Genomic DNA, 15,198 nt, shown 5'->3' with positions numbered 1-15,198 from the left:
TTAGGTGCTCTTATCATACGACTTGCTTTACTATTGATGTAATGCTCTCTTGAAGCGTATCAACAACGTTTAAAGTTAGCCAAAAGAATAAATCCAGAAAAATGAACTGTGTCACTTTTATTGTTCTTACTTTGAAGGATTTAAAAATTGGCACTACAGAAACCCTTATACAGCCTTCTGAAATGCTTGCTTTTTCCAAGGTGGCCTTGTCTTGGTGAAGGGAAACCCGACTCAAAGGGGATGAAGTCAAAGTTTTGATTCTAAACGCAGCGAAGACAGAACTCCTCCTCATCTCCCCGGAAAACAGTAATATCACACTAAGCGCACCATCTAACATCTTCGTCACCCAAGCAAGAGACCTAGGAGTTCTAATCGACAACAGGTTGAATTTAAAATCATTCATCAACCGCACCACCAAGGACGGCTTCTACAAACTGCAAGTACTAAAAAGAGTCAAACCACTCCTCCACTTCCAGGACTTCAGAACGGTTCTCCAAGCTGATTTTCTCCAAGATAGATTATTGCAACTCTATCTTGCTAGGTCTCCCTTCCTCCTCCATTAAACCTCTTCAGATGCCCCAAAACGCGGTAGCTAGAATCCTGACAAACACCAGAAGAAGAGATCACATCTCTCCCATTCTCAAAAATCTGCACTGGTTACCAATACATTTCAGAATCCTCCATAAGTCCATTACCATCATCCATAAAACCATCCATTCCCAAGCCCTTCTTAGCCTTCAAATCCCACTCAAACTACACTCCTCTTTCAGACCCATCAGAGAAGCCTACAGAGGATCGTTACATGTTCCCCAATCCAAAGTGACACACCACCTCACCTTCAGGGAACGAGCCTTCTCCACGGCGGGACCTTCTATCTGGAACGCAATTCCCCTGGACCTCAGACAGGAACCATGCTTATTAACATTTAGAAAAAGACTTAAGACTTGGCTATTTAGACAAGCCTTTCCTGAATCTCACTGACTCCTCCAATGGGCCTTATGAACTGTCTGCTACAACCATCAAGTTACATTCCAGCACTATGTAAATAGTTGTTTCTGTTTTACTCCTAAAACTACTCAGGCTTCTTTTCTTATCCCAGTTCCTGCTTCCCCTGTTTTATTGTAACTTTCTTGCTTCTCTCCACCTGTTAAATGTTAGGTTATCTCTCCACTTGTTACTTGTAAACCGGCATGATGTGATTCTGTCATGAATGCCGGTATAAAAAAGCTTTAAATAAATAAAATAAATAAATAAATTCAAATTGATGCTGCTGGCACAAGAGTTTCCTTTTAGAAGGAAAGGAGGAGCGGAATAACTGCATCCAGTGCTGTTTTATATCCCACTTAACATGGGGAGAGGTTGGCTCCAATTGCTAGGTGGCAGCCCAGTGCTTTCTGTCTGAGTCACTGGATCTGTTTTACCTGCAGGGCAGCTGCAGTGGAAAGGGCTCTACGGAAGTAGAATGTGCAGACCTTGGTTCCTGTATAAGGCAGTGATCTGCTGGATGTGTACCGCCTGAGGTGTTAAATTATTTTAGAAAACAAAGTGAAGAAACAGATAGCAAAGCACTAATTCAGATTTATGAAATGTTATTAGCAAAACAAATTGTACATGTTTTGCCAAAGTTATTGTATATCTTTGTGGCAGTTACATCTCCTTTTACTCTGACTCCTCATACTTCCAAGCTATTTTCCCCCATTCATTGTAACTTTGCCTCTTTTCCGTGTTATGCTTCCCGAGTTACATGTAAACCGATGTGATATTTTATATGAATGTCGGTATAGAAAAGTTCTAAATAAATAAATAAATAATCTATAAATTACACCAATTTTCAAACCAAACTTGTGTGCATAAGCTTGCTTGGAACATTCTGCAAAAGTACGTTCACAAACTCACCCGCACACTTACACTGCTCTTTGCAATGTGTAACCTGTGTGTGCAAATTTACATGCATACTTTTAAAAATCAAAATTATGCACATAAATCCAAACTCTGCCTACCAATTCCCCCCCCTCCCCCCCGCCTTGGACTGCCTTTTTTTGTATGAATAAAAGTATGTGTGAAATTGTGTTACCTGCATAGTTTTGCACATACAAACCCTGGGCAATTTAATAAGAAGGCATTCACGCACATAAACCCATATTTTATGTGCACAGATGACTTTAAAAATTCACCCAAATAGTTAAAAGAAAAGGAAAAAGAAAAAAATGCATAACAGATGACACAAAATTATTTAGAGTTGTTAAATCACAAGCAGCTTGTGATAAATTGTAGGAAGACCTTGCGAGACTGGAAGATTGGGCATCCAAATGGCAGATGCAATTTAATGTGGACAAGTGCAAAGTGATGTACATGGGAAAAAATAACCCATATTGTAGTTATATAATAATAGGTTCCATATTAGAATTTCCATCCAGAAAAAAGATGTAGTTGTCATAGTGGACAATACATTGAAGTCATCGACTCAGTGTGCTGAGGTGGTCAAAAAAGCAAATAGAATGTTATGAATTTTTAGGAGGGGCATGGTGAATAAAACTGAGAATGTCATAATGCCTCTGTATTACTCCATGGTGAGACCACACTTTGAGTACTATGTGCAATTCTGGTTGCTGCATCTCAAAAAAGATATAGTTGCAGTAGAAAAGGTTCAGAGAAGAGTGACCAAAATGATAAAGGGGATGAACAGCTCCCCTATGAGGAAAGGCTAATGAGGCTAGGAATGTTCAGCTTAGAGAAAAGTTGGATGAGGTAGGATATGATAAGAGGTATAAAATCATGAGAGTCCTAGAATGAATAAATGTATTATCTGAGAGTAAATAATTGATTCACAAGGACTACAATTAGCAAGTAGCACATTTAAAACAAACTGGGGAAAATTCTTTTTCACTCAATGCACAATTAAAATCTGGAATTCATTGCCAGAAGATGTGTTTAAGGAATTAGTGTAGCTGGGTTTAAAAAAGGTCTGGACAAGTTCCTGGAGAAGTCCATAAACTGCTATTAATCAAATTGACTTAGGGAATAGCCACTGCATATTACTGCCATTAGTAGCATGGCATTTATTTACTGTTTGGGTATTTGCCAGATACTTGTAACCTAGATTGGCCACTATTTGAAACAGAATGCTTAGCTTGATGGACCCTTGGTCTGACCCAGTGTGGCACTTTCTTATGTTCTTATAATAACAGTAAAATGAAATTACAGGGTTCAGAAAATGCTGTATTGTCATACATTCTTCCTTTTCTAAGGATGGGGGCCAGGAGACACCTTGCAAGAAGGACTAGATCTATTCTTTGAGATCCTGCTGGGTATATGTCACCTGGATGGCCTATGTTGGAGTCAGGATGTTGGGCTTGATGGTCCATTGGTCTGTTACAGAATAGCAAATCCTATGTTCTTAAAACTGAATTTTTGGCTTACTTTTGGTATGAGGAGATAATGAATTTTGCATCAGTCAAACATACAGGAAAAGAAGTAAAGCATTGTCTTTTTGGATTGGTGTTAGAGTAACACAACATATGGGTGCCATCCTCTAACCCAGGCAAAATGGTAGTAAGAGGACTTAAAAGAGAGAAACAGACACAGGCAGCCAGCGCTTGAACTAGCGGGGAGAGCCGATAGCCTACAAAAAGCCATGGAGTTAAGCCACTTTGTTTTTATTTTTTTTAAACTGTCATAATAAATTTGAACTACTCGAGGAAAGCGAATCAGAATGACAAAATAGAAAACAGAATGCCGAGCACCCGAAACATTAGCAGAGCCTCTCTGACCAGAAGGTAGTTTGCTTCGTTTTAGGGGTGAACTATATATTATATATATATTCGTCAAACAGCCCGATCAACAAGTAAGGCTCTCGGTTTCAAAAGAAAAGAAAGGAGCCGAGCTTCCTGTCTCCCAGGGGCTGGAAGCGCCTCGGCGCACCCCGCCCCCTCCCGGCTGTGTGCGAGCGGCGGGGCTCCGTCTCCCCGGGGTGGGAGCCGCCGCTTCGTGCGTTTCCGCCCGGGCTTCGGCAGCTACTCTCTGCGCCGCCCGTCGGTGCACGGCTCGGCGGCAATGGCGAGGCCGGGGCGCGGAGGATGGCGGTGAGGCCGGGAGGAGCAGCAGCAGGAGTAGCGGGGGAGGAGGAGGAGGAGGAGGCGGTGGCGGGATCAGCAGCAGCTCCTCCGCCGTGCAGACAGCGCTAGAGAGAGAGCGCGAGCGAGCGCGCGCCGGAGGCGGGGGAGCGGGGCCTGGGCGCCTCCCCGGCTCGGGGGGGGGGGGGGGAGAACCGGCGATGGACCTTGCGCCGCCCGCGGCGGCTTCTCTCGCTCTGCTGGCCGAGGCGATCGCCGGGCCGCTCCGCTCGCACGGATCCTTCCCGGTGGCACCGAGAGGGGGGTGAAAAAAAAAAAAGAGAGCGAGAAATCCCGCGTCTGGTAACAGAGGCAGGGCAGACGGTGCGTGCGAAACATGTCGGATACCAAGGTAAAAGTTGCAGTCCGAGTCCGGCCGATGAACCGGAGAGGTAATTTGCTTATTTTTTTTTCCCTCTTTTTTTTTTTTTTTTCTTTTAATCTGGTTGGGGTGGGGGGAAGACTTGTTTGCAGATTTGAGATTTTCCAGGCAAACTGCAGTGTTGCAGCCGCCTCGCTGGCTTCGTCTTGGATCGTTTGCAGCCGCTGGGATGGGACTGTGGGGGGTGGGGGGGAAGTCACCGAGGTCGATCCGTGCTGCAAGTTGGCTTGTTGCTTTGAAAGAAAGCCATGAACGTAATTGTTTTGGGGGGGGGGGGGAAAGCAGATTATGGTTTTTAGGGAACACGGGGGAGAGGGATACGGGACAAAACCCCAACAAGCCCACCTTATCCTCCCACTTGTTCCTTTTTTAGAACTGGAGCTGAACACCAAGTGCGTTGTGGAGATGGAAGGGAATCAGACGGTCCTGCACCCTCCGCCCTCCAACACGAAACAAGGAGAAAACAGGTAAAAACAACAAAAGGCGAGACCCCCGCCTGCGCCCCGTTGAACTTCACTTTCAGGAGCTTCGCCTTGCTTTATTCTCGCTTCGTCCCGCTCCTTTTTTTTTTTTCTCTCTCTCTCTCTCTCTGAACTGTGCAGGGAAGGCTCTGTTGCCCCTCCGGGCGGGCACAGCTCTGCACCCCCCGGACTGACTTAAATTACTCCCGGCCTCCTCGGTGGCCTGGAAATAACGCTGGGAAGCGGAAGGCAAACGATCGGTCGGTCTGTAACCGAGCCCTCCGGAGCGGCCCCTCCGGTGCTTTGCACCATTCGCAGTGCCCGGAGCTCCCGTGGCACTCGGATTGCGGGGTGGGTGGGTGGGGGAGGGGCGCGCACGAGGGCCCGGGAAGGTTGCGTTTGTGTTTTGCAAAGTTCCCGCTGTTGCCCGAGACAAGTGGGAGAAGCTCCCGGGAAAGCGGCTGCTGGCGGGAGGCCAAAATACCAATGCAGCAGGCTGTAAAAATAGATCAGAACAAGGAAAGCGCTCCGTTTTGTTTGGGGGGAAGGGGAAGCGACAGGTCTTTGGCCTTCTCGGAATTTTTACCTGCCTGCCAGCTTGCTGATTGATCCAAGAAGCGATAGTCATAATTTTTATTACATTTGAATCTGTCTTTTTTTTTTTTTTTTAACTGATTGATGGAATTGACTACATGGAGAGGAAGTGGAGATTGCTCGTGATACCAATGCATTTTTCAGTGGCTGACTACTATTTTTATTTTTTTTTTTACAGTGCCGAACTTGGAATTTTGATTTCCTTAGCTAAGGTTATTTTAAACTAAATATTTATTGTTGGTTAGTGGACGATTTATTGTTGGTTAGTGGAGCCTTCCCCGCCTCTAGCCCAACAGCCTGACTTAGAATTGTTCCATCACTTATGTAAATAAACAAATGCTAAATCAGGCTTATAAGTTATCATGAGGTCGGCTCCTTGCCTCCCTCCCATACTCTATTGAATATAGTACTTTATCTTTGTTCTCCCTCTCTTTTTCCTACTCCCAGTTAAGGCATCCTTGTTATAATGTAACTTTATGCCCCTTTTAAATTGTCTCTTGTTGATTGGTTGGTTTATAGTTTCTGCTTAGTTCGATGTAAACCGAGTTGATTTGATTTGTATCAAGAAAGTCGGTATATAAAAGCCTTTAATAAATAAATAAATAACCAAGCTGTAGTGTTTGTTGCAGTTTGGGACCATTTTTGTCCCTTCTTATGGTGGTTGGATTTTTAGGGCCTTGGCATTGTATGTCCCCTTGTCTCAGTGTAAACAGATTAGGGTAAAGTACTGAGGCCAGCTCCATCCTGGGAGAGCCTGACTTCTTAGATCTCAGAAGGTAAGAAGGCTTTGCTAGTACCTGTTGGGGGTCCACTAGAGAAGAACCCCCCTCCCCCAGTACTCTGAACTGCAAAAGGCAAGGGCAAATCTCTGTACAGTTCTGCCAAGCAGAGGTTTCAAGCACCTGCGGGGGCTGTGATTACCCAATCTTTAATGCCCAGAAATGGAGAGAGAAAGAACTGAAAAAAAAATAGCACCAGTGCCTGCATTGCATGAAATTTGAAATTTTCAAGTATTGGACATTTACAGTTATGCTGCTATTTTACTGTAATTTTTTACACTGTCAGATTCAGGTTTACATGTTTCCTGAATCATACTCTGTTAGAGCGTTTATAGACAAAGTTTTAAGGAAATATAACTTGGAAGGTGGGGTTTAAGTTTTTAACGCCATACTACAAAACTGACGTTCAAAAGGTGTTAAGTTCTATCAGTGTTCTTTGAGATGGCAATATCTCTTTGTATACTTATGGCTTAGATGTATTTTATATATGGAAACATCAGATTTTGTGTATGAATCTGACAACATCATGCTTGCTTTCTTTTTCTTTCTGACTGGGCATTGTTCAGAGAGGTGAGTGAAAAACTGTGATTTGTAGCTAGAACCAATTTTGGGTAGGATTTCCTTCTATTCAAGGTTTGACGTTTGTCTCATTTCTTGGTTGGGTCTTGGAGTCTTCCAGCCTTACAGATGATGTGGTCAACCCATAGCCACGGCTTCCTGTGGTTTTATCACTACAGGCTGAGTCTTTTTTTTTTTTTTTAAGCAGAAATTGCCAGTTCATGTCCTCATGTCTCATTCCTTGGCCTTATTTCTAATTATGCTCTGATTTTATTTTATATATATAATATATATATATATATATATATATATTTAAGTAAAATGTTTGCACATCTACTCTTATAAATCGATGTCCACTTTACTATTTGTGCTGTCTTCTTACTGTACATATGTGTGTATGTATATATATATATATATAGTCTGGGTAATGAGCTTTTCAGTAAAATTTCATAATGGGTGTAGGCCAGAAGGGTCCCAGACTAACAAAGGCCCAGAAACTTTGCTTTTAAAATAATAAAGTTACCATTCACACCTTCCTCCCACTACGTACACAGTTTATTCAGCTTCCAGAGACAAGAACTCATTGCGATAGAAAGGTTAATGTAAAATCTACCCTCCCACTGGGCAGTATTTCCTGTTGTATTGACAACACATCACGCTAATATGATTCTGGAAAAAATGGACTGTCTTACCTATTCTGTAACAAATTCTGGTGCATCTTTTCATCTCCTTCAGACACCTCTGCAGTCCTCATTTATAAAACAATTCTGACATCAGACCAAGTAAAATGTATTTTCTAAAGAAGAATGATGCATACATTTTATATAGATATTAGTGTGATACCTCCATGGGACTCTGGTGAGGGGCAGCATAGCAGCTCTGTGATTTACATATACTTACAGTTGTAATGATAGGAGTAACTAACAGGTCAATACAGTAAAGTGCGGCCGCGGTTACCCTGCTTCTAACCCGCTTTCTACTCACAATTTGGCTGCGTTAGCCCAATCCGCGATTCACTATCCCTTTTAACCCATCCTTACCGCCTCTTTAAATCAACGAGTAACCCCTTCTGCCTGCAGCATGTGTATGAGATGTAAATGATCGGATTAGCTATTCCCGCCCCCCCCATTCAGTCATGCGCGCCCCGACTATCGCCTTTTTAACCTGCAGTTTAGCTGCGCGTTTAACCTGCTAATTTACCCCCTACCCCTGTGTTAGAGGCAGACGGCAAACTTTCCCTCAAAAGAAAACCTAAAATCCCCTCCTCCCGAAACGAGTGGACATGTAAAATATGTAAAACCTATAATCCCCTCCTCCCGAAGCGACTGGACATGTAAAATATGTAAAACCTATAATCCCCTCCTCCCGAAGCGACTCGACATGTAAAATATGTGAATAAGTGTAACCAACTTACTTTTTGTTTCTTTTTCAGCCCTTTCAGCCTTCTCTGCGTGCGTGACGTACGCCGTGACGTCACGCACGCCCGTCCATGTGCTTTCGTTGGCTTGAGCGCCCGTCAATTTGGGTGCTCTAGCCAGCGAAGCGTACGCCATGACGACATGTGCTTCGCTGGCTTGAATGCCCGTGCACTACGGGCGTGCGTTCGTCCGTCTTCGCCGGCGGGGGCCGCTGGAAGCCGCTTTCGCCACCAGCTGCCCCCTCCGGAGGTCGGCAGAGAAGGCTGAAAGGGCTGAAAAAGAAACAAAAAGTAAGTTGGTTACACTTATTCACATATTTTACATGTCGAGTCGCTTCTGGAGGAGGGGGTTTTAGGTTTTTAGGTTTTCTTTGGTTAAAGTTGGGATCCACTTCCTGGTGCCTGTCATTTCAAATGTCATTTGAAATGACAGGCACCAGCGCACCCAGGATACTGTATAGGCGCTGTATAAAGCGCCTGTACAGTAAAATGGATTGCGCTTCATGGACGCGCGTTGGACGCGTGTTGGACGCGGCTTGAATTTGCATGCGATTTTAATACAGTATCAAGCGGTAGGTGAGCCGGACTGTGCGTGCGGCAAACGCGGGTGCGCCCGGCACTAACGCAGCTCTTCCTACCGCTCCTTACTGTATCGGCCCGACAGTTGGAGGAGCTTTGTGAAACTAGGCATTGACATCCTCACAAAAATTAAAAAAACAAAAATGAAGGATTTTGAGTTTTAATGGTCATATATTTATATAAACTGTTAAAACTCGAAGGCATTCTTCTGCTCTGTGTGTATGTATGCACATACACACACACACACACACACGAGTAGAATCCTATTTTACTCAAAAATGTTGGAATATATATATATATATAAAACACAATTCTGTGGAGAAGTGGAGCAACCTGCATGATCATGTGATCTTAAGAGAAGACCACCTGATGAAGAGAGGATAATTCTCCAAAGCTGGTCACAGATGTATTAAGTTAGTCCAGTAAAAAGATATCACCTGCAAATTGTGGTAGACCCTTAATTCCATTGGTTCATTTCTGGATTTAGTCCTTGATTTTTACTCCTCACCATCTGTTAAAGCCATGTTTTCAAGCAGTCTTAACAGTCCAAAGCAGCTGCCAGCCTAAATGAACAAAGTTTCATCATAGAACTTTAAGTAGTCATCCTGACTATTTTAAACAGTTTTCAGTTTTTCGCCTAGTTGAAGGGTTTGGAACAGAGAGAGTAGCTGGCTGTGGCTGAAGTTCTGGTGCTTTTGACTTTTGTGTCGGGCTCTCTTTATTCTCCACCAAGCCATCTGTACGATTTGGTCTTCCAGGAACTGATTTTATGTTTCTGGAACACTGAGACTCGTAGTCTTCCAGCTTGTGATGGGTGAACTTGGAGAAATCCTTCGTTTAGATTCAGGGTTTAACTCTGTAAATTAGTTGCTGTTGTCACTTGAAATAGACTCTCAAAAGGCAGTGGACTATTTTCTTGGACTGGTTTTCCTTGTGGATAGATAAGTAGTAAAGTTAATGTTTTTAATGTGAAACGTGCTCTTGTTAGGTTTTCTTTTTCTTTAACCATTTTATATGTGCAGTAAACCACTTTTGGGTGTGCGGATAAGATGGGAATTGCTGCATTGCTTGGTTAGCAATGCGCATCCCAGTTGCATTATGCTGTCTGTCTTATCCTACACGTGGTTGTATGGTATTGCTTATCAGGTGTGTGGGTGGCTGGCACATTTGATCTCTGCCTCTTTTTTATTTTTTTGTCTTCTAGAGCATCTGTGAAATTAAGGTGTCTCCTGTGTCGTGTTGTGCAGCCTGGGTTTTCTCTTACACTACCAGGCACTATAGGGCCATTACATGGCTGTGCAGCTTAACATTTAACCAGTTTGATAGCAGTGCGTGGCGTTATTTTTAAACCCTGTATTAGCAAACGATGAATTGTAACCAGGTTTGCAAGAAATTAAGTGGGCCAAGGCACTTAGGTCCTCATTTTACTGAGCTTTCTCTCCTACATAGTCATAGAAGGGGGAGAACAAAACCCTTTGTTGATCAGGCCACGTGAAGTCGATACTCGAAGGCATTGTCTGAGTAACGTTTTGGAAGTCCCCCAGACAAAACACAGGATGTCGAAATTTTCCATCTGCCCCTCCTCTCCCCCCCCCCCCCGCTAAATTTTGTTTGAGTAACTATTTACCCGCCAAAAAAAAGGTAAGGAGGGAGGGGCAGGGCTAAAGCTAGCTGGATAAATCTGGTTGGAAAAATAGCTGTCCTGAAGTTACCAGATATTCAGCGGGACGCTTAGCCCGGTATATTCTGTTGAATATCTCTGGGTGAAGGTAGCTGGGTAACTGCATATCCACCTCTATTCTCAAAGTGGATGGTTGTGGTGCCGCTCTGATCTCAGCTCTGTATCTCTTAACGTGGTATATTTTCGCCATTTACTTTATAGCATTTGATCAGCCTTCTCCTCTTTCCATAGTGCTACTTGCTAATATTCTGACAATGTTTGATGTGGGCATTCTCTGAAGTCTTACATTCTGAATGTTCTGAAAGCTTCTAGTGCCAGTGGGAATCGCTCCTTGTTCTCTCTTGCTTTGTAATGCTAGGAACATGAATTTAAGATGAATCACCACAATATAACTGTGTGTGTGTGTGTGTGTGTGTGTTAGAAGGGATCAGAGCATTCAGTGCCTTTTAGTTCACTTTGTTTAGCTTGCTTCCATGTTTCTTTGCAAAGGATTATTCCGTTTTTGTTTAAAGAAAATTATTTTACTTTTTTCCTAAGTCTTGCTGTGAATTGTAAAACTTTAGTAATCTTGGGAAAGAAACATTGTTGTGTTTTACCAACAGTTACACAGAGAAAATAAACAAAAACAGAAGATAGGACAAACAAATTTAGTAAAACATGTTTAAAATAGATCTTATTATGGGGATCCAAGGTTCTAGAAATTATAGAGCAGAATGGATCTCAATAATATACAAAGTGAAAAAAAATTCAGATGACATAGACTAAGCTACGTTCCTGTACTAGCCATAATCAAACATAAGCTCCTAACCTCAATCAGCTACTTCTTTGCCCAGTATCAATTGTGGCCACTATTTATTTCCTGGAGGCTGGCCCTATTGTCTAAAAGATTATGTGGCTGAGTTGGATCATAGACGGAAAAACTATTATTTTGATATTTAATAATACAGACTCAACTAAAGTGCCTCTGTATACATCCGGCAACTATTATGCCCCCAGATTATTCTTTCTAAAGTAGATATAACAGTGACTGTCTCCATCGCTGTTTACTTTTGTATTAACATAATTAGTTTCATATGGAGCAAACCTTTTGCTCGCTTTCTGTGGGAGACACTTTGGTTATTGGTCCAGAATCTCTTTCACTTGTTCTGAGCGTGTCTCGGTTTCCAGCTGCCCAGATGTTGAGTGTTAAGCAGATGCATTTTCAGCACGGAAGAGTAGTTTTTGTTTTTAGATCTCATGAATGTAATGCTTGTGAAAGTTGGCAGACTTACAGCACTGCAAACCAAAGTCCTGCCTTTATCCATGTCACAGGTACAGCTGTGAGGAGGTGGCGCTGGCACCTTCTCAACACTACCCTGCCAATGCAATCTGACCCTGCTCAGGAGGGACCACTTCTGATGGTTAGGGGGGGAATTCGATCTCCATGCCTGTGCAACCTTTGACCTTTCCTGAGAATGCCAAAAAAAAAATGGTACCTCTTAGTGCCAAATTACGATTTTCATCTCCCCCCCACCCCTTCATATTGACATCCGTGAATGGGAACTGCACCGAGACAGACGATTCCTTTCACAGAGGCCAACAAATACCTGTCAGATGGAAATGGCTTGGTCACTTCTGACCTGAGCAGGAGGGGGGAATTGGTAACCAAGGGAGAAAAGACTCTGCAACCCTATGCCAAGCCCTTGTCCCAGAGCCCCTGACCTAGAAAACACATTTTCAGTTGTGAAAATGCTCTTCCAGCCAACTTGGAAAGTTGACTAAGGTCAAATGTTCCACGAGTGCAGATAACAGTAAAATAAAACCCTCTGCATCCCAAAATATCTTTAGATGGATGTTATATGGTATGCAGGGACGGCCCTGCTTGAAGAGAATGCTTGTTCTCTTCTCGGTAGTGAAACAGCCTCCATATTATCGTTGTTGGGGGGGGGGGGGTTTGTTTTTTTTTACTGTTTAGGACACTATAATACTGTATTTTATTTTGATGTTCCCTGAAGAAGCATTTCGGTCTGGCAGACTTCTTGAGTCAGCAGGATTGAAATGCCTCTTCACAGTTTGGTTTGCCCCGGCACTGCAGTCTTTTTAGACGTGTACCATTGTACTGGTTTCTTCTCGTGTCTGTAGCACAGTGTGAAATGAGGACTGTGGAAGCTGAGGCTGCTATTAAAAAAAAAAAAAAAATCCACATACAACAGATGAATAAAAGCTGGAAGATTAATCGGGGGGAAAAAATAACAGTGAAGGCTGAAATATCTTTTTTTATTATTATTATTTTTTTTATTGCAAGTGTCTGTATCGTTTCAATCAATTTGTAAAAAAATTGAGAAACCTGACGTGGTTCTAAGAATTTTTGTTGAATATCTTGACTGTTGCAGGCTGGTTTTACAGGGCCATGCCAGATCCTGTTAGCCTACAGGAAAAATAGGCAGACAGGCTTGGCTGCAGTCACCTGCCTTTATGTCTGATGAGAGCAAGGGCAGGAATTCACAGATGGGACAGCATTTATTCCAGGTGTCCCCTCCCCCCCATCCCGTTTTCTGTTGCCCATTGGTTTTCCGTTTCTGAATAGACTTTTTTTTTGGTGGCTTGTCGAGCAAGGATTTTCACTTTCTTTTCTAGCTAAAGTAATCATTCTCTTTATAAAGGGTCTTTATAAAAAGTAATTTTGTTTTTAAATTTATTAAAACTTGTGGCTTTAACAAGCTTCACAGTGACAAAGGGAGTTTATTTTGACAGACGTTTTGTTGCCTGATTATATGTAAAGGGTTATCTTCAAACTTGTGACTTTGGAGGCAAAAAAGCCCTTAAAGATCCCCTTGCCCTTGATGTGTTGCAGCTTTTGTGCCAGTGATCTCTTTGACTAGCTTAATATAGCTCGGCATTCCCTGACCGAGCAGTTGGGGTCAGCATGTGAGGGTGAGAGAGGCTGGGCCCGGAATCTGCCATGACTTACTGTGGAGTAGAAATGGCATGCCACTGGCTGTTCCCAAAGCACAAAAGATTTACTCTTCAGTTTTCTGGAAATAAAGGTCAGCAAAAAATCAGAAAAGACCATATCTTTCTTATTGGGCTTAATACATTTCTTGTCAGACTTTCAAGAGCTACACATTTCTTCAAGTCCAAACCAAAAATGAGCAGCTCATTTTTGGTTTGGAATAAGGAAGGGAATGTAGCTCCCAGAAGCAAGTCAAGAAATGTATTATGTTTATGTAAGATGTTACCTTTTTTATTGATGTATTTCTTTTCTGGCTTTTTGTTGATTTTTTTTTTTATTTGTGTGTATTCAAGTAGACGAACACTTCAGCCACGCCACTCCTAACTTGTCACGAAAGATGAGAGCAGGGTGGTGATTTAATGTAACGTGCCGCTGTGATGCAAATGCTGGCAACTATATGGAGTTATGAGGGTCATCGTGAGATGGCATCTCTTAGTCTGGTTAGGTACAAGTGCTGCCTAGCTCGCATTAGAGCGAGGTCTGTCACTGCAGCTGTTGAAGCAACAGTGCTAGTTCAGTCCGTCCTTCCTCTCTCCCCCCCCCCCCCCCCCCCCCCCCCCCGTTTCCTCCCTGTGATGGGAGTCTGGGTGTCACAGACATCCTTGCTGGCTGAGGCTGGAAATAAGGATTTCCAAGACCGAATCTTTTCACCCTGCCTCCCACTTGTGCAGTGCCAATCTCGTGCTCTTACAGATCCCCCCCCCCCCCCCCCCCCACGACTGCACAGCACTGAAGGAATTCTCTTCAGTGGCGAGGAAGTTGTATTTTTGTTACTTAGCAGTTTGCTTATGCCGCAACTGCTATTTTTCCAGCTCACTAGATTCTTTCTGCACTTTTGAATCACTAAATTTAACTTAGAGCTATGTTCATTTTTTATGAGTAGCCAACCTGATGGGCACGATTAGCAGAGATGAAGGGGATGCAACACAGAGGTCCCCAGTGGGCTGACAACATGCCACGGGCATGCTGAGGAAATCAGGACAGCCGCTGGATGGCAAGTGTAGTCAAACATTTATACGGTAATGGATTTTTTTTTTTTTTTAAAGAGAAAGGGGCTGTGTGATAAAATGTACTTGGAGTATTCAGTGAAGTTTTCCCACTCCTGCATTCTTTTTTGATCATTAACATACTTTTGAAAAAAAATCGGTAGGGCAGCACTGCCTTAACCAAATGTGTCCGGGCATAATTTAAGCAACATGAGAATGTGGGCTGCTTGTGCTGTTGGCAGTCCAATCCTGGTTCCTGACGTTGTAGCCCTGGTTGTCAGAAATGGATTTCAGGGCCTAATGCAGGACCTTGAAAGAGGCAGGAAGACAAGCGAGACAGTTGAATTGATGATTTAGTGAAAAAACCATAAAGAAATAGATTTGGCACATTTTTAGTTCAAGCAGTGGTGGTAGTACAGGACTTGTTTTATTAAAAAAAAAAAAAAGCAGCGCATTTATGACTTGAGCACCTTATTTTTCAATACAAAAAAAAAAAAGTTTTGGGGTTTGTTTAACCACATGGTTCAATTGCCAGTCTGTGGCATAAGACAATACTGCACAGAGAAGAACAGAAGGAATGGTTTTCATTCAACGAAAGATTTTGTTTCCCAGAATTGGGGGGAAAAAATACTCTTCCTGAGTAAGGCCCTTAATGCA

At 43.0% G+C, this 15,198-nt stretch overlaps 1 protein-coding gene across 7 annotated transcripts in view; it reads left to right on the top strand.

Moving 5' to 3' along the window:
* Positions 1-3,909: 3,909 nt before the first annotated feature.
* The window catches only part of KIF13A (kinesin family member 13A), a 374,589-nt gene continuing 363,300 nt past the window's right edge, over positions 3,910-15,198 (top strand). For 3 of the 7 annotated variants that reach the window (XM_029590721.1, XM_029590724.1, XM_029590720.1), the window contains exons 1-2: positions 3,911-4,504; positions 4,868-4,961. In XM_029590721.1, the coding sequence (XP_029446581.1) occupies positions 4,450-4,504; positions 4,868-4,961 (149 nt within the window). In that variant the 5' untranslated portion in view covers positions 3,911-4,449. Of the gene's footprint in view, positions 4,505-4,867; positions 4,962-15,198 lie in introns of all 7 variants that reach the window. The other 4 variants (XM_029590726.1, XM_029590727.1, XM_029590725.1 and 1 more) reach the window with 2 other exon arrangements.

The sequence above is a fragment of the Rhinatrema bivittatum genome, chromosome 2 (assembly GCF_901001135.1).
Source record: "Rhinatrema bivittatum chromosome 2, aRhiBiv1.1, whole genome shotgun sequence".
Taxonomy (NCBI): domain Eukaryota; kingdom Metazoa; phylum Chordata; class Amphibia; order Gymnophiona; family Rhinatrematidae; genus Rhinatrema; species Rhinatrema bivittatum.
The sequence above is the reverse complement of the archived record's forward strand: the minus strand, read 5'-3'. Positions and strand labels throughout refer to the sequence as shown.